We start from the raw sequence: 18,940 nt of genomic DNA on the forward strand, positions 1-18,940 counted from the left end.
TTGGGCCATGGGGTTGCAAATCTCGAGGCAATTATCCGACGGCGCACAACACGTCGCCAGAGAAACCCACCTCTAAACCACATCGTGATGGGACAGAGAAAAAAAAAGCCCACCTCGTCGCTGCATCGCTCTGTCGGTTCGTCGGGCCTGTCCCCGCCACCGCCGGAGAAATGCCACCCCGGAGGCGGGATCGCCGGAGTCATCGCGACCCCTCGCCGTCTCCCTCCCGCCCAAGCGGGCCACGAGCTTCCCCCTCGAGCCCCCGCCTCCGCCTCGCCTTCATCGTCCCTCCCCTGCTTCTCCTGGTCCTCACAGTGCTTCACTTCACCGGCCTCCTTTCCCGATCCCCTCCTTACCCCCAAACGCCGGGGAAGACCCCACTCTCCGTCTATGATCGTGGCCTAGTCAAGCGCCAAGTCTCCGCCGGCGAGATCCTTGCCGTAAGGGCCTCCTCGAGGTCGGTCCAGTCGTTCCAGCTGAGAGTTCATTGCCACTGACGCCATGTTTTTTCTTTCTTCTGTCGGGCCGCTCGGTACCGTCTGCAGGAGCACGCTAGGGTTTCGGAGAACCAGTCGCGCCACCATTTCCCCAACCCCGTCCTGGCCTACGTGACCCCCTGGTGCGTCGTTTCTGCTAAATCAGCTGCTATACCAAGTTACATAGAGTTTATAGCATTTGGATCAATTTAGACGATTTTGTCCACATTGTGTAACAAAATATACTACATCTTTGAGAGCAATATATTCATAAACTACTGTGTGATTGGTTGGCAGAAAAAACAATGAAGATAACCATTGCATATCGGGTCTGCAATTATTTCAAGTTCTTAAATCTCATAGGAACATCATTGTGGCTGTAGTGATTTCACTCCTATCGCCAAGCAAATTGAGTCAGACAAGTCGACTAGAATGCATGTGTTTTGAAGAAGAGGAGTGTAGCTGATCTCTCCCCTCTGATTCCCATTACCAGAGACCAACCAAGTTCCTTACAGCCAAACGAAAACAGAAGAAAGAAAGAAAAGCTCTAAAAAGGCAAGATGCCAAATGTTGCTTCAAGCCATAGTACAGAGCCACATGCGGCTCAATGTGGGACCATGTTCAGGGCAAAAGCAAAAAGAAGTGTAGCTGATCTTCTCTTGTTGGAATGCACAGCAACAAGGATCTTAAGCAGCAGGAGTTTTTTCTAGAATGGAGGCATATGCCTGGCCTTAAACCGAGGCCCTTACAGTTAACAACAAGGTAGCAGAAAATAAAGGGAGTTCGATACAGGGTCATAAATTCACAAATGACCAGACACAGTGATGCAACGCTAGTGAACAGAAAGGAAATGCCATGCTGGCAAATGAACGATACTAAGAGGTGTCGTGCCGGACGAGCCTCGCTACAAGTACTGCCTAAGCACGGATGGCTCCTCTAGCCAGTAGTGTCCCGTCTTGAGGCAGCACGTAGCACTTGACTTCTTGCAAGGAGGCTGCTGATGAGCCGATCATGCTGCCATCGATCCTCTTGTCTCCCGAACGGTCTCCAACTCTCCATAGCTGTAAAAGGACAATGAGTCAGCTGGATGCTTAAAGGTTAGACCTTCCATTAGTGCCTTATTACGAGTATTCCGAAGGGACCAAGCAATTGGTACAAAGCCCAACCACGCCATTTTCCTATCCTTCCCATGTGTTCCCTGGATCAATTGACGAAGATTGGCAAAGCCCGCTGGGCTCCTAGAACACCCCGTGGCATCCCGCATAACACTCCAAATGAATTTGGCCACAATACACCGAAAGAGAATGTGGTCACAATTCTCGTCTTATCTGCACCACACGCACGTCCCATCCCCTGGACCGTGTCTTTTGAGAACCTGGTCGCTGCTCGGAATTCTGTTCCTAGCCACTTGTTGTCAAAACATGCTTCATTTCGTATTTCCGAATGGTCCAGAATACTGCAGCAATACAACAATAATCAGCATCTTTTCCTGCTTACTGGCTAGTTGGTGTCTTAAAAAAGCAATTAAAATGGGAAGGCCATGGCCCAACTTCGTCCTCATGAAGATCCACCCTTGGTTGATAGAGTGAAATTTATTGAGTACAAATTTACAATGGTATAACCTTTTTTCGGGAGAAAACGCAAAAGCTTGCTTCTTGATGAATTGATAGAAAGAGAGAATTGTTCGTTACAACTTACAAGTACAGTGACGGGGCAACACCTCAAAGAACAAAAACGCAACACGGCTAAGAAGACACTGCTGGGAGAAGTGTGGCCAGGCACGCCACCCCCGCCTTCGCCCACGATCGAGCCTCGGACTTGATCGTGTCGAGCAAAGTGGTGATGCTAGGCTGCGTTGCATAATCACCGAGGACGTGCCCTTGCGCAGGTCCGCTGCCAGCAGTAAACGAAGTCCTGCAGGCATCGCGTCAGTGGGGGTTTGATCTGATACGGATAGGACCTTGTGGCACAAGGTCCGTGAGAAGGGAAAAACTGTGAGTATGTGAGTCATGGACTCCACAGCCTGGTCACAGAACAGCTAACGCGGGTGGTGCTGCAAGCCCCAGCTCACAAGGCTTTTGGCAGTCCAACAGCGGGCTTGGCAAGCAAGCCAAACGAAGAACTTCACTCGCAGGGGTGCCCATGAGTGCCAGTTCAACCTCCAAGAACCTTACACAGCGCCCCCCCGGGGAAGAGGGTGTTATACCCTGACATAATGGTATAACCATGGCTTTAGATATTCGTCAGGGAGTTCAAACTGGTACATGTGAGCAGTAGGAATTTTGATCCAATAGAGTTAGCATGTGTCGATGTATACTTTCTGCTACCATATCTGTTCACTATTAACTTGTCCAAGGCCCACACCATGCTAGGAGTTGCAGTACAAAAACCATCAGTTTTTTTTTGAACCAAAGCGAATGTTGTTTGTTTAAAGAAACAGCAAACTTGCTTCAGATCAGAAGAAACCTAATTAGCATATAGTTAATTCGTAGTGTGAAAAGGGAGGTAATTGAGGGTTAATATCAGATCTTAAAACGCGAATTGAGCCGAGGCTAGGTTTCTTATCTAATGTGTGGAATGTAAGGTGTTGAAACTTATTGTTTTATCAGGACTATAGACCTAGATCTATACATACATAAAAGAAACAACTAGGATGTATAATTGGCAATTAGCAATACTTCTTTATTGTTGTAAGTCTTAATCTGTCAAAAAAAATCCACATCACTTGTTGTGCACTGAACTTCCCTGCAGGAATTCTAAAGGCTATGATATGGCAAAGTTGTTCAGCACGAAGCTTACTCATGTATCACCAGTGTGGTATGACTTGAAGAGGTATGTGGTTTCCGTCCCTGGATGCATTTTCCAAGTATCTTGTTTCAACAAGTTGTTTGTCTAACGTGTTCTCTGTCCAGTGATGGGAATAAGCTATCTTTGGAAGGACAGCACAATTATGATGCTGGATGGGTCTCCGAACTTCAAAATAACGGTTCTTTGGTAAATTATCTGTCTGTCTTGCTAAATAGGGAGTTCCATACATATTATGTTGGCCAAGCATCTGTTCTCTCCAAGATGTTCATAAGTGCATATAAGTATAAAGATAAACTAACAGAATTTTATGTTGTCTACCTAGTATAATTTGTTTTTGGTTCTTATGCTTGTTCTTTAGGTAGTGCCAAGAGTTGTCTTAGAGGCATTCCCTGGTGTTGTACTTCTGAAAAAGAAGTCAAGGGACAAAACCATTGAACTAATAGTGAGCGAATGCAGGTAAAAGAAAACCTTTATTTATTGCATTTCCAGATGCAGGTATTCTTATGGTTGCCAGTTTGACATCTGACTGTCGGTTAATAGGGATAAGGGGTATGATGGTGTTGTGCTGGAATCCTGGTCAAGATCGGCTGCTTATGGTGTGCTAGATGATCCAGAGCTGCGCCAACTGGTAATTCGTTACCAGCATACCTTAATAATCTCTACTATGGTTCTAACAAAGAATTTTGCATCACCAATTCACCATCTGGGTTAGTATGCAATCCATGCATTCGGGGAGTCTTGTGGGGCGTGTTTGGTTGCTGTAGTCTACAGTAGCTGCATTGCATAGCCTTCTCAACTCAGCCTGGCTATGCAAATGCAGCCTCAAATGCACCATCTGCAAGTTGTTTGGTTGCCTGCATGCCCTCTTGCCTGCATGGGCTGAACCACACTACCTGGTGTTTGGTTGCCTGCATGTTAGTGGACAAACCCAAGGCATGGTGTTTGGTTGTATGCAACGTCTGGTGTGTGGTAACCTCTTTGGCTAGTTGGTGAGGTTACCAGCACACTTCGGCACAACCATGTACCACACATCATAAGCAGAGCATAGCATAAACAGAAAATCAACTACTTAACAGCATAGTTCAGATAACATAGTACCACACATCATAATGATAGTTCAAACAGTTCAACACATAAACCATAAAGCAGACTCGATAGTACTAAGGAAGGAGGTGCCCGGGCCCTAGTCCCTGGCGGCGAAGGCTTCGTCGTGCTTCCCGCACTTGTTGACCACCTCAATGCCATCGTCGTCGAAGATGATGACCTTGAGGGTGTCGGCAGTCAGGAGCTTGAACGTCACCATATAGCCGATCTTGATCTGATGAACTGCGGCGTAGGTGGCCCAACCCTGATCCAAGGTCACCCTGTCGTTCATCAGCTTCACCGTCACCCTCCAGGAGCAGCCGGTGTTGTTCCTCAGCTTGAACTCCGTCGGCACCGCGACGAAGTGCTTGGTGAAGCCTAGGGGCATGGGGATGCACTCAAGCTCCGGTGCAACGATGACCTTGCAGAAGTGAGTTGGGCCACCCTCCTCATGGTAGTGGTCGTAGTTGCGGCGCTTGCTGCTGGGGGGCTCCTCCATGCGCTTGTCGTCGCCAACCGTTGGCGTCTTCGGTTCTTCCTCAGCGGTGGGCGGCAGCACCACCTCGGGCATTGGATGAACCGGCTGCTTGTCCTTGTTGTCAACGGCCGGGAGCACCTTCGTGCCCATCTCATTGCTCTCCTCGATCTGCAGACAATTCATGGAGTCAGGCACAACACAGAGTTCAAGGCTTATTGAAGAGCATGTGGTTAAAACGACATGACTGTCACTCTTCCTCCTCTCCATCGCGCCTATATTTACTCACCCTGACCACCACTACTTACCCACCCCCTCTCTTCTCTCACTATCAACCTTCCTCCTCTCCATCGCCATGAGCTCCAGCTCCAGCTCCAACGCTAACCCCTTCCCTTGGGGTATTGGCTAGAGGGCCTTCTTCCTCGGATGGTCGGCTGGTGACCGTACCAAGTTCAAGAGCACCATGGAGGTGTGCTCGAACTTCGGCTCCATGCCTGACATGCAGAAGGAATCTGATGCAGTGCTCATGAGGGCCACTGCACAAGAGTTGAAGACGCTGATTCCTAACCCAGCGAAGGGCGCGATGGCAGTCGACATCATTCGCTGGGCCATGAGTCAGGTCGTCTCCGACGACGCTAAACAGAGGAAGAGGTGGTCCAAGTACAAGAACTACTGGGCTCCTAATGACCGCCGTGCCGCAGTGTACTGGGAGACGGCAATCGTGCCGCTGGCGGTCATCGGTGGGGAGCCTAAGGAGGAGGAAGAACTGGTGCAGATGCCAGTGAGGGCGCCGGAGCCAGGCCGTCGTACCTGGCAGATTGACCTCGACTCCGCCGAGGACGATGACGACCCGCCGCCCCGCACGACGATGGACAAGAAGATGAAGGCCAGCCACTCGACCCGCCGCTCCGCATGCCTCAACGGCCGCCGCGGTTAGCCAGTGTCTGTTGTGTACCCCCAATCCCCCAATCCCCCTTCTACTCCATCCGCATCTACCTCTATTCCGATCTTGCATGAACTAGTATGAACTGCCATGCTTATCTACCTCTATTCCCCATTCCCTTCTCCGTCGTGGATCGAATCTACCACCGGATCGAACGCGGAAAAGTAGTGCATGACGAACAGAAAAGTGCTTACCGCCATTGCCGCGGGCCAGGTGATGATCCGCTCACCGGTGATGGAGTCTGGTGGTCTTCTTGCTCTCCTCCGATCCGCCGCCGCCAGTGAGAGTTGGGAGAGTGGGGAGATGGAGCGGTGAGGCTAATAACTGCCGGCGCTTCGGGAAGCAACGCGGCTTCTCGAGCGTGGCCACGCGCGTGCAGCCACCGCCGCCCACGTGCACCGCTCGGGCCTGGCTCTGGAGAAACTGCCGATTCGAGCGTTCCCAGGGAGCCAGGCCCAGGAGTGCTTTAAACATCATGCCATGCAGGCCCAACAGTGTATGCAGCCAACCAAACAGGTCGTTTTCTTCCCGCGCGGACCTGGTTGGGCCTCATGCAGGCAACCAAACACGCCCGTCATGTATGTGGTTTGCATTCTTTTATTATTGTTGAATTACTTTACGAAGTAAACTAGTTGAACAAACTAATCTTGAGCTACTTCTAGGATTATATTACATAGGTCCTTGTTGATTTAACACTTGTATAAACTGAAGATAGAAAAACGCCTGGTTTTCTTTCTAGAAATTGTTTTTGAGCATTGTACAATTGAATCTCTTGTTTTTATCTCACAACCCGTCACTGTTTTTCATGTTATAGTTCCAATGTTAGATGCTAGAATGGCATGCATTTAGTGAATGAGGGAGTACTAACTTTGTTGCGCCTTTTATTAGTTGCCTCACCAGCTTAACGTAGTTGTCGTAGGTCCTGCTCGAGATCTCAGATCGAGCTACCTCACTATACACGTGCCCTTTCAAGCATCGTGAGACTCTCTCATCTAATTCTTTCCCCATAGAGCAAAGCTCTACGTACGTTACATCTGTTCTGCAAATTCGTGCAGCAGGAAGCATATTTCATATTTTTCTGTTTTATTTGAAAAAATTACATTGAGACATGCTACTAGAACTGAGAACTTGTTAAACTCAATTGAACTTATTCCACCATAATGCTAACAAGCAGCTGCACATTTGGCTGGTTTCTGTTGAAGATGAAGTGATTCCGCTGCTTCCAGATTGACCAAGCAATGAAGGCGTTATGGAAACTACTCCCTTTTGTAAAACTGTTGGTGCCGTGGCGATCATATAGGACCACCAATCCGTAAAGATCATGTTTGTCATGGGGATGCTGCCTGATGAGCTTATCCAAGTGAGGATTTTGTCAGACTTGGTAGCTAACCCAAGGAAGAACTTAACCTACATCGTCACCCTGGTTGTCCAGATTGCTGAGGCATAGCATAGCCAAACCGAACATTACTTTTTTGATCTATATTTTAGTTGAAAATAAGAAAGAATGATGATATGAATATACTTTTCCTGAGCAATCTCCTAGTACCGTTATCGTTTTACTCTAGAAAAAGTACCATTACCATATCATAAACCTCGATCATTTTGTATATACTAGCTGTCAATGTTTGACTGCACGAATTCTAAAGCAATATCAGTTTGAGATCAGAGGGAGTTGCATTCTTGGGGTCATTTTTTTAATTCATTTAATATTTTGTTGCATGCCACAGGCACTTCAGTTTGTTAAGCAGCTGGGCGAGGCTTTGCATTCTATCAGCTCAAAATCAAGTACCAGGAACCATTTGGAACTAATTTATGTTATCCCAGCTCCACGGATGGAAGGGCCCAACAATCAAGACTTTGGACCAGAAGATCTCCTGGAGTTGGCTGATTCAGTAGATGGTTTTTCTCTTATGACATATGACTTCTCTGGACCACAAAACCCTGGCCCCAGTGCACCTCTGAAGTGGATACAATATTCTTTGACAACACTTCTTCCAGCCAAGGGTTCTGCTTCTCAAGGCCATTCTCACATGATATTCCTTGGGATTAATTTCTATGGGAATGATTTTCTACTTTCTAAAGGTACTTATACCCATTTTCATACCCTTGCCATTGAAATGACAAAGAGTCTTTTTACATGGCCATGTGAAACAGAAGACGTCACCTTTGTTGTGTTGGTACCATGTTTGCTTGAAATGTCACTGATTGACCCATATTATGACATTACACTCAAAATTCAGTAGGAACATTGTTTACCATTGGTAGCAGATGATTTTTTTCAGCCGCACGGTTATTATGTTTCTTGCTTATAGCTTATGCTTGGCATGAATTTGGGATTATTGTGTCTTATTAATCTACATACACAGGTGGTGGTGGTAGTTCTATTACTGGAAGAGATTTCATTCATTTACTTGAGAAGTACAAGCCATCTTTGCAATGGGATGACAAAAGTTCAGAGCATTTTTTTATATATTCGGATAAAGGTGTGAGGCATGCTGTATTTTATCCAACGCTGTTGTCTCTTTCTGTACGTTTGGATGAAGCGCAAGATTGGGGGGCAGGGCTTTCAATCTGGGAAATTGGACAAGGTTTGGACTACTTTTTTGATGTTCTCTAGGAATATCTATTTATGAATGTTATTTTCTGAACAATGCCAGTTAAACTTAAACAACTTCTGATGTGAAGTATTAAAAAGAAAATCGCGTGTCTCTTTATTGCATGCATTGTGAGCGCTATTCTTTTAGCATTTGAATTATTATTATCTGATAGCGGATAACTTCTTACATGGAAACTTTGTGATATGTCAAGCTTCCTTAATAGTGCAGTTACAGATATACAGTAACAACAGTCAACTATGTTCTAGTTTTGCACAGAGATATACATCTTCCTACCACATGATGGACATCTCCTATTGTTTCTTGCATGTCGTAATTTCTCTGTGATGCATTGTTATGTGATTTACATTTGGAATTAGTTCCCCAACCAAATATATGGTTATGTAATCATGCTGTGTCTACTTTTTTGGTCAATCTGCGACTTTATTGTCAGTGTGGCCATTTAACATGTGATGTAATTAGTGCAAAATGTTAGAATAATCCTGGAACAAAGCGAATTCATATTTTTGTTTATTTAGCACATGTTCCTCCTTTTTCTTGAGGTTTTCTTATGTACATCCATGCTTGGTACAGAACAAGTTGCTTTTAGCATGGCTGAGAAGATAGGACGAGTAAGATCAACACAGGTTTTTGATGGACATGATCCTATATGTCAATCTATTTTACTGCATGCATCCTGTTTTCATTTTCATTGGTCCTGGTGCCTTTTTGCCCAGAACATCTCTACTTCTTCTGCTGTTCTTCCGGGGATTCTTCCAGCTATAAGTTCCCACCTGCACAAGCCCATCGTACGAGAAGCACAATTAGGGAATCACAGATAATGCTACTTGCTTGGAACTGATAGATTTATGGATTTCATGAGCCTGTCAAATGATTTTCTTCATTCACTCAAAACACATTTCACATGTATGTGTAGGTATATATCAGTATAAGGGTAGTAGGAAACCTGTTCCCGACAAGCCTGTGCATTCTGAAAACAAGATCTTCCTCTGCTTCTGTGAAATCAACAAAATGCTTTGCGGTGCTATTAACTTCTGCCAATATTACATAAATATTAGAAACTTCAAAATGTGGTCATAAAATTAAGAAACAAACTCTAGTAATCAACCATATATGAATATTTAACAAATGAAATTTGTGTGTTCACCACTGGAATCCAAAATGTTCCTTGGAGGAGTTTACTCATATGCTGGAAGAGACCAAAGATGTACTCTGGCCTCCACTGGCTTCAAGGTTAACTCTCTTGTCTAGTAAAGAATATCCTGTTTATTACCTATACAGTTTCTTTATAATTTCTGTAGTTACATGTGCATTGCTTCCTTGATGAACTACTCTGAAACTGGTACAGCCTTCCCTCACTTTGCTTTTTTCCTTCGAATATGTATGTTAAAGTTCACTAGAAATCATATTAAGAAAACATAGACTGTTTCTTCATCCTTCGTTAGCTCTCCTTTTTTAAAATCAAAATGACAGTAATTAAAAGGTACTGCCTCCTGTTCCTATATCCATCTGGTGAGGCACGAAAGTTCAGTAATGTTTGATGGAATCAGGCTAACTTGCTCACATTAGATAGAGCAGTAGTATGTCTATCTAACAGTGGCTAAGATGGTCCAACTCCATCAAAGAGAACTTCGATTTTGTGCCTCCTATGTGTACTGATCTAGTGAAACAGAGGGAGAGAATGTTTTGGAGAAGAGAGAGTGAAGAAAGATCGAAAGGAACAAGCAAGCAAAGCGAAACAGGATGGTGGCGAACCTTTTCTTTCACGGCCACCCATGATCTTGGAGTTCTTGCCCAAGCTTTCGCTGCTCATATGCTTCCTGAAATGGTGAGGTTAGCTTGTGAGTGTAGGCGGCGGTCGTTGGTGGTGGTGGGGGTACACTATGAGGCGCTACACCTTATTTCTCCCAGGTTCTGCCCATTACAACACATGAGAAAACCTCCGGTTTTAAAGACACGGAGTTGGTACTCTACTCCACTATTGACTAGGTCAGTGGCTGTTGGCTTTTGGCCTTCCCAAAGCATCTGCCAGAGAAGGCCCTACGATATTTGCTAAAAAAAGGCCCTAGCATGATTTTACAAGAGTGCGTGGTTGATTGAAGCTGAGAAATCAATTTGCTGAATTGAGCTTCTTCGCTTTCTTCATTTAAAAGCTCAAACTCAATATACAGTAGATATACTGCATCCTTTATGACCACTATGCATGCGCCCACCTTATTGGAAGTCGTTCTTCCACCCAATCAAGCAATCTCCTGATTGGTTATCTCATTTCCATCAATCACTATTTTGTCGATACGCTACAATGTCATGTTTTTTACTCCATCTGTCCCAAAGTAAGTGTTTTAACCCTAGTACAACTTTGCACGTACTAAAATTAGTACAAAGTTGAGACACTTATTTTGAGACGGAGGGAGTAATAGACTGGCAGTTGTGATGCATCATCGTACTGTTAGCATTGTTGATTAAAAAGTGTTGTTGTGGCATGGTAGGAGTAAAGGTTGATATATTGCTTAGCTCCTTGGGTTACCATGTTCCACAGTTCATTTTTCTGGAGGACTTGTCCATTGTTTTTTAACTGCATTCAATGTGAAAGAGGTCTATCGTGGAAGCACCACTATTGAGTATAGTATAATGGTTGACTGAAAGTACTTTATTTATGAAGGCCTCATCATCACACTTGTGCACAGGGCTTTCAGCTGGCAACTCACCTTGTCACGGCACTTGTATTTACTCTTGATTTTGTCCAGGTGGATGAATAAATTGTTTCACGAGGAGCGGTTTTGTTAAGTAGTCTTTCTTACCTGGTTATTGCTCCCACTGTGGTGTAAAAGACGTCTTATATTAATTTACAGAAGGAGTATTACTTGTCCTTGCCATTATCCTGGTAAACATGAAACAAAAATTCCGCGATGCAGAAAATTAACATATTTTCTTTTGCTGTGCTAATCCAACTTGAAGCACATGTTCACGGAGCAATAGATGTGTTGACCTTTCTTGCTGGGGCTGGGGCTGGGAACCGAATTATTGTCCGGGTGATGTGTGACCTAGTATCGAATCCGTCGAAATCGACGCAGTTTTGTGGTGGCCAGCGAGCGCAGTCGACTATCCATTCATCCCAATCCCTCCCTCTCCCACGCACGGCACGGCTAGAACGGGAGAGTCCGGTGGTTGGTGGACGGTCGGTCCGTCTTGTACGCTGCTCAACTGTAGCTGTCCAGGGCGGCCCGGCCCGCGTGGCAACCACGTGATTCGGTCGGGACTTCACGTGATCCGGCGGGGACCTGAGGCTGAAGGTCCACGTTTCTGTAGCCAGATGTTTCTCGAGATAAAAAGCTGGTCTGTCACTGTTACTTTTCTGTAGTATTGTACGGCCGCCGCAAGAGAAATCCGATTTCAGAGGCCTCCTTTGGTTTGGAGAGGAACTTCATATGAATTCTATAGGATGGGATTCCTGTAGGAAAATTTTCTTTAGGGCCTTTTGATTCGTAGAAATGAATTCATGTTCTTCACATTTTAAAGGAAAATAAGGCCTCCTTTTGATTTATTTATGGGATATGAATATTATAGGGACAGAAGAATGATAGGAATGTATATATTAGTTCCTAGAAAAAAGAGATGCCATTTGATGCATATGATAGAAAATTTTCATTGAGTCCAATCTAATGTTTTTTTTTCTTTAGAATGTGAAAGATTGGTTCCTATCTACATAGGGATGAGAATCAATTCTTATAAATCAAAAGGCTTCAAAGGAATTTTTCTGGTGTACATATTTTTTACCATTTATAATTTCTATAAAATTCCTGTAAAACCAAAGGAGGCCTAAACCTTAGCCTAGACTCAGTTAAAAAAATCCTATTATGTGAATCAAATAACATCTCTTTCCGTATTCATCTTCATAGGAATTTTTTATACATGCCATCTCATTTCGGCCTCGTTTGATTCATAGGGTAAGAATGGCATTGGAAGTGAGATGACATGTATCTTAATTACTATAGAAAAAAATATGTTATTTGATGCATTGGATAAGAACGCATCCATTGAGTCTAGGCTAATGTATTTTTTCGTTGAAATGTGAGGATTGATCTCTATCCTACACAAAAATAGAAATCCATTCCTACAAATCAAAGACTCCAAAGAAGATTTTCCTATGCAAATCATATCATATGAAATTCCTACACACCAATGGAGGTCTTTCACAAATTTCATATTCTTGTGATATTCCTATCATATGAACTAAAGGAGGCGTGAATGGGGATTGAAATGTGGTCCTAGACGCATCCGGTGCTAGTAGGTATTAGTATTTCCCAATTTCTAGTGCGTAAATCTTTGTGATGATACGCAAGAATCTAACAATAGCGACGCACCAGTAGCACGTGATAGCAATATGGCTGCCCGCTTTCAATGATGCACGCACATCAGCGTTTCCCGAAAAGACTTTCACAAGAAAGAAAGAGAAAAAAATCAATCAATTATTAGTATACAAGATAATATCCAGCACCATCAGTAGCATAAACTTGTGGCTGGCGCCAGTCACATTCCAATAGCTTAAGTGGAACGCTTCATAGCTTCCAATCAGTGTTCTAGAACACGATATGCAATCCATCCTAGGATGGATGGATGGATGATACTGTTCAAGGACCACTTGTGGGCTCAACCTACGGGCCAATATACAAAATATACCCTTTGGAACATGGTGGCAATTACACCTGGTTACGTATTTTATTTTCAAAAATGTCAGAAAATGTCAAAACGTTCCAAAACTTTTTCCCAACAAACTTGAGATGTCGTTTCTGGTGTACAGAAATATTCTGCAACGAAATATTCTCTGACAGAAATGACAAATATTCTACGGCGTATATAACAACAAATTTGTTTTTTTAAGTCCACAACAACATGAAAGTTATTTCTTCACGAAAGTTTTCATACAAGTGCAACAATAAATCTACTTTGTTCGTAAAAAGTTTCAGATTTTTTTGACTTTCTTACAAATTACTATTTTAAAAAATCAGGTGTAATTACACCCAAGAGCCATTCAAATGAGTAAACAAACATAGTAAAATGTATCTATATACATCTTATTCAGAAAAGGTTAAAATATCTTATACTCAGAAGTATTTATGAACAGAGGCAGTACTTGTTTATATTCAAAACTGATTAATGACATTTATTATCTAAGAGAAATGTAAAATGGATCTTACTCATAACTCATTTTCCATATCCCAATTTTGACACTGATTTTGGGACCAAGGGTGTATTTCATATATGTGGTATATACGACACCGAACACTATTTCAAGACTGTGAACTGATTTGTTGACAGTTGAATAAAATAAAGTTAGTCAGCAGGCTAAATTGTTTACAAGAGAACAGATACATCATCAACTGTGGACCATTTTTTTTTCCATCACATGGCCATAAAGAACAGCTACATCATCAACCAGATAAGGATAACAGGTACATCATGCATTCATGGTTGAGGAGCCTAGTTTTGTCAGGGCAAAGCCAACCATGCATGCGCTATACCTTCCACACAAGACAACATAAAGAAACCTTGCAGAATTGTGAACAGATAGCAACCACAATTTGGGATCCTATCTTCATGTTGTAGAGCTATTAAGGCATTTAAGTTTGCTTTGTGCCTGCAATTTGGGATCCTATTTGTTGTGAACAGCCCTTACTGGTGTGACCCATTGCAGTCAAGCACAGCCTGCTCATGCCAAACTCCATTTAAGTTGGCTTGCCATAGCCTAACCATGCCATCCACTCCGGTCGATGCGAGCGTCATACCGCCCATGTCCCATTCCAGTTGCCATACCTAGTTGGATGTCAAATGCAAGTGAGCTGAGTAATAATACATAATACATAATGATGATGATGATGAGAAATCTATCCCAAGAAAATGAGGACGGGCTGGAAAACAACAGTTAAAGCTTTCTTTCTCCTTGACGCATGCCATGGCTATACCAGCGTTATTCCTCTATTACGTAGCAGATTTGCAACTATTCAATTGCAGGGATTATAAATACCACCATGTTCTCGTAAAGGGCACGTTAACATGAAAACAATTTCAGGCAAGTTGTTTCTCGTTCATACCTCCCCATTGTGGCTGGGAAGTACAGCAACATTCTCTGTTGACAGTCTGCCGTCAGATTCAGGGTTGAAGCCTACATGCCACACTGCAATGCCTTTGCAGGTTGCAACTGCTATCATCTCATATGGTCTGAAAATTGTTGCAAGAGCATAGCAATATTATGGTAAAACAACAAATTGTCAGGACAAACACAAACAACCAATAATGAAATAATGCATATCGATATAAGCATAGCAATATGATGATCTACCCAATTGACATGCTCTTTCCAAGCCCATCCTAGCACCAACCCATCAATTACCACCCTTACGCCTGAGTTCAGCTTAATTATCAAGGCATGCAAGTTCAAGTCGAGCATTATGTCAAGACATATACTTGAAGCTTGTGGTCCATCAAGCAATGGTGGATATGCGAGTGAAGAAGCTATCACGAGAAATCTTCCCATACTGGTTTCAGGGAGAGAAAATTGAAATATTTCATCAAGCGAAGAAGATTAAAGAAGGTTTTCAACTTGGAGCGAGGATTGTGAAGAGGCCCAAGGAGTTATCAGTGATTGTGGAGCTAATCATCTTGGGGATGAAAGAGCAAACTATTCATAGTGGAATGGGCTTGTCGTGTTTGCTCAAGATAGGGCTAACCTGCCAATGTTAGGAGCCCATGCTAGAGCATGTACTCTCTCCCCCTTATCCTCCGGTGAACCAAGTTCAATAAGTGGAAGCCAGCGCTGGTGAGCTTCTTCAAACTCCCAAATCTGTTTACCATTTCAAATTAGAATATTACCATAGACAAAATACCAGTTCATGAACTACGAAACACGAAAAGTTGGTTGCTCATCACTGCAAAGCCAAAGCGACATCATATGCATTTGCATTCAATTACTCTTTGTAGACTTCATCACTTCAATTCACAGTCATCACCCTAATAACAGCTCTTATTTCATTTTTCTTCAAAAGCAAGATAATATAAGAAAACTGTGATTATTGCTGGGATGAAGTTGCAGAAGTTTTATAATTTCCATGTTGAGCGTACAAGAAACAATGAAAACAGTCCACGAACCTTGCAAGAGTTAAAGTTTGGAGAATCCGAATTGAAACCAATAGCAAAACTAGCCTGCTGGCCTTCACCTCTTCTTGGACTCCATGCAATTGATGCAGAAATGCATGCTGGCTTCCCAATTCTGGAAACAGGATCGGTAATATTCTGTAGCTCTGCCTGAAGTTATTGTTAGGAATCAGAATTGCTCTAGTTTTTCAAAACAGAAAAATGGCGACAACACTTTGAATGATGAAATAATGGGTTTGCTAGTTTAGATTAACAAGAGATTCATCTGCAGTAGAAAGGAACTAAAATGCAATTATTGAGAACGTTGACAAATGAGAGCAAAATTTAGATGAACCTGAAGCTGCCACTTGTCCAATTCCAACGAATCCAAAAGTTCATAGACTTTCACTTGACCATCTGAGTATGCAATAACCTAAAAAGACCAGCAAGAGTTACTACTAAATAATGATGCACATGCAACGAAGAGTCCATAACAGTGAGAAAGCTTTGGAAAATAAGAATAGAACTTCTAGCATGGTCAACGAAACAATGAAACAACGCACCACTTCAGCACAGGCTAGTTTACAACTTGTTGCATGTGAGAAGTGAAATGAAACTGCTGGTTTACGAATCAGGGGTAACTCACCATTTTCAGACTTGACAGCAGCACACCAAACTGTACATTTAGGATGTGGGAACTGCCACCCTCAAAGACTTTACATTTTCTCCAGATTGGAAGTTGATCATCTGTTAGTGGAAAATTCTTAGTGAGGGCCTTGCCTACCAGGTTCCATTATTGAAGAATAGGAAGGGGATGAAATACAGTAATGACAAGCATACTACGTATATTTCCATAATTATATAACATGAAGCAGAATGCAGCTTTGATGTATAGAAATCCAGAGCTGACGAAAACAATGAAGCTTAAAGGTTGTTTGCATGATTACCTTCAGCAAAACTGATTTCTTTACATATATACGTTAGCCAAGACTGGATTAATTAATAAGTTCTTTGGTACATACTACTAGATTTAAGATTTCTCGATTAAGTTATCTTAGAAAATGTATATAAGTAGATTTTTGCAGGACCGGCTGCTTGAGATTTAGAAGTTGATGTTACTGGTGTCAGAGAAGCAAACAATGTTTTTCGTTGTTGCAAAACCAAAAAAGGGCAGCCCGGTGCACATAGCTCCCGCTTGCGCAGGGTCCAGGGAAGGGTCCGACCACTTTGGGTCTATAGTACGCAGCCTTTCCCTACATTTCTGCAAGAGGCTGTTCGTTGTTGCAAAACCAAATTTGGTAAAATTAGTCATATGTTTTAAATATTCAAGATCTAAGCAGCGCCTTAAGTCACATAAAGGCCAGTTTGGGATTACATGATATGTTGCATTGTGCTGCAAAGTCTAGTGAAATATTCCTATTCCAGTTTTTAAAATGAGTTTGATGTGTCAAAAAATAATAATAAATAAATAAATTTGATTTGGATCTACTCAATAGTCAGTATTGCACATGACAGAGTGGTAAACTAACTGAAGTGCTTCAGATGTACTGGTAGTCAGTACTGGACATGTCAAGATGACATGCAAATCCAATCCCACGTTTTTCCTATTCCTGCATTTGGGAAATCCTACGAAACAAAGAGTCCCTAATTGGTTGTCAGTACTGAACGGATCCTAGCCCAAGTACTATTCTGCATGTATATTTTCATGGGAAAATTGAGCTAGTAACGAAGACGGAGAGGCAACTAAAACAAGATCAATGATTGCTGAGTGGTCTCCAAATTCATTCTCATCAATGCATAAGCCCCTTCAGACTTCTCAGTACAAAAGATAATAACAGCACAACTATCCCCATCTTGAAAGTGCAAGATTGTTAGAAACATAGAATAAGATAGAACAAGAAAAGCTGACCTTCAGCAATCTCCTCCCACAAAGACAGTGTACCGTCAGCACAGACACAAGCTATAGCATCCCCGTAGTCCGGAGGAAGCCAGACGACAGCCGCTATGGCATGCTCATGGGCCTGCTCCCAAGACCAACCACATTACGAAACAAGTCTCACTTAGTACACAAGAAACACCAAAAGGAAGATACAATGGTTCAGAAAGATATGGGATATATGCTTTTCCAACGCCCATAGTACTCCATCTCCAGCATAATTTCTACGCAAGTGCCAACATCATATCAGCACACTGATCTTTACAAATAGAACCATTCAACAGAATGTGCAGCCAGTTTGGTGCATCAAGAATGCAGAAACACTCCAGTCTCCACATGCAAACTAATTACCGCATCCCAAAGCAATAACTTGGTAATCGTAGCCCTACGCAACGAGCCACATGATATTGCCGTATTACGCACGAAGAATCGAATTCTAGCAAAAGGCTCTAAACTTGCACTAAATCTTGACGAACTCATGAGAAATACTAGGTCAGTACTAAACCACCCGAGTGGAAGCGAAAGGACGAGACGCTGGGTGGGTGGGTGCCATGTGAGGTTTTAGGGTTTCCGTGTTTAAGGTGGTGGGCTGGTGGTGGTGTGGGAGACTGACCTGCCACTTGGAGGAGGGAGACGGCTGAGAATCGTAGACGGAAACGGACCCATCGACGGCGCCGGCGGCTAGGCGCCGGCCGCAGTGGTTCCAGCCGCAGCACGCAGCTCCAGGCCCCAACTGAGCCACCTTATGATCCGCCATTCCCGCCTCCCTTCCTCACCTGAGATGTCGTGCTCGTCGGCGGCGGCGGCGGCTTCGGCTAGAGCGTGCGCCTGCACAGAGTTTTGCGCCGACCCGGTTGTTGTTGTGTCTTGTGTTCGGGGACGAGGCCTGGCGGCCCAGGTAGACGTAGTTGTTTGTTGGGCCTGTAGGGCAGTGGTAGTGACACCGAAATGAAGGTCCATGAAAAACGTTTTAAAATTCTATAAAAATAAATGAATGTCTCAAAAAAATGAAGGTTGTTCCAAAAAAGTAAAAATGAAGGTTGTCCATATCATTCTAGTTTATGTTCCCTAATCAAGATAGAGACACAGTTCAACTCATATATTTTTAAGACACAACAGCATAGACAGAATATAAGTGTGAGAAACTACACAGCATTGGCAACACTTGTAATGTGCATCACATGAGAACATAACTGTTTATACAACTTAAACTGAAATCAACATAGAGCAAGAAGTTAAAACAGCAATCCAGTTAAAGAAATATGTTTAAAACATATCTGTTGCGCCATTGGAGTTTCAATTGGATTCTTCAAATTCGAAAGTAGTTGGTATGAGTAAATACAGTGATGCAACAACAAAGGAGTGTGGACCATAGCTACGGAATCTGACCTGAGAACAGTTGCTCTTCTGCTTTAAACGTGGAGTTTGGGTTAGCTGTGGTGGTCTTCATGCTTTGGGCACTGCAGTAGCTTT

General features: G+C 43.2%; 5 protein-coding genes and 1 long non-coding RNA gene across 9 annotated transcripts; 2 read left to right on the forward strand and 4 right to left on the reverse strand.

The window, feature by feature from the left end:
* The first annotated feature begins 84 nt into the window (after positions 1-84).
* Positions 85-8,504, forward strand: LOC125544139 (Glycosyl hydrolase superfamily protein). Its single transcript, XM_048707721.2, has 8 exons — positions 85-440; positions 546-619; positions 3,228-3,308; positions 3,389-3,470; positions 3,643-3,740; positions 3,825-3,912; positions 7,513-7,867; positions 8,152-8,504. The coding sequence occupies exons 1-8, from the start codon at positions 171-173 to the stop codon at positions 8,400-8,402; spliced, it is 1,299 nt and encodes a 432-aa protein (XP_048563678.2). The 5' UTR covers positions 85-170; the 3' UTR covers positions 8,403-8,504.
* Positions 1,115-3,219, reverse strand: LOC125544143 (uncharacterized). Of its 2 annotated transcripts, XR_015619050.1 has the most exons (3): positions 2,175-3,219; positions 1,643-1,932; positions 1,115-1,537 (listed from the first exon to the last, which is right to left on the reverse strand). It is a non-coding gene; the product is annotated as an uncharacterized LOC125544143 (long non-coding RNA). The 2 variants fall into 2 exon arrangements; XR_007299296.2 differs by having other exon boundaries at positions 1,643-3,219.
* Positions 4,332-6,981, reverse strand: LOC125544140 (putative B3 domain-containing protein Os03g0619850). 2 transcript variants are annotated; one of them, XM_087547231.1, is made up of 2 exons: positions 6,015-6,981; positions 4,332-5,013 (listed from the first exon to the last, which is right to left on the reverse strand). In XM_087547231.1, the coding sequence occupies exon 2, from the start codon at positions 4,993-4,995 to the stop codon at positions 4,468-4,470; it is 528 nt and encodes a 175-aa protein (XP_087403357.1). In that variant the 5' UTR covers positions 4,996-5,013; positions 6,015-6,981; the 3' UTR covers positions 4,332-4,467. The 2 variants fall into 2 exon arrangements, with proteins under 2 accessions (XP_087403357.1, XP_048563679.2); XM_048707722.2 differs by having other exon boundaries at positions 5,980-6,981.
* LOC147979916 (uncharacterized) lies at positions 5,155-6,103 on the forward strand. The gene has a single exon (XM_087547232.1). It carries the CDS (start codon positions 5,306-5,308, stop codon positions 5,777-5,779), a length of 474 nt encoding a protein of 157 aa, XP_087403358.1. The 5' UTR covers positions 5,155-5,305; the 3' UTR covers positions 5,780-6,103.
* A 385-nt stretch (positions 8,505-8,889) lies between the features above and the next one.
* On the reverse strand, positions 8,890-10,415 carry CPL3 (CAPRICE-like MYB3). Of its 2 annotated transcripts, none has more exons than XM_048707725.1 (3): positions 10,156-10,415; positions 9,347-9,434; positions 8,890-9,173 (listed from the first exon to the last, which is right to left on the reverse strand). In XM_048707725.1, the coding sequence occupies exons 1-3, from the start codon at positions 10,211-10,213 to the stop codon at positions 9,089-9,091; spliced, it is 231 nt and encodes a 76-aa protein (XP_048563682.1). In that variant the 5' UTR covers positions 10,214-10,415; the 3' UTR covers positions 8,890-9,088. The 2 variants fall into 2 exon arrangements, with proteins under 2 accessions (XP_048563682.1, XP_087403359.1); XM_087547233.1 differs by having other exon boundaries at positions 9,347-9,431; positions 10,156-10,311.
* Positions 10,416-13,705: 3,290 nt separating this feature from the next.
* On the reverse strand, positions 13,706-18,356 carry SEH1H (Transducin/WD40 repeat-like superfamily protein). Its single transcript, XM_048707727.2, has 8 exons — positions 18,081-18,356; positions 17,441-17,552; positions 16,178-16,278; positions 15,887-15,964; positions 15,547-15,702; positions 15,129-15,241; positions 14,493-14,619; positions 13,706-14,214 (listed from the first exon to the last, which is right to left on the reverse strand). The coding sequence occupies exons 1-8, from the start codon at positions 18,222-18,224 to the stop codon at positions 14,074-14,076; spliced, it is 972 nt and encodes a 323-aa protein (XP_048563684.1). The 5' UTR covers positions 18,225-18,356; the 3' UTR covers positions 13,706-14,073.
* Positions 18,357-18,940: the final 584 nt, after the last annotated feature.

The sequence above is a fragment of the Triticum urartu genome, chromosome 3A (assembly GCF_056163025.1).
Source record: "Triticum urartu cultivar PI428250 chromosome 3A, HENAU_Tu73, whole genome shotgun sequence".
Lineage (NCBI taxonomy): Eukaryota > Viridiplantae > Streptophyta > Magnoliopsida > Poales > Poaceae > Triticum > Triticum urartu.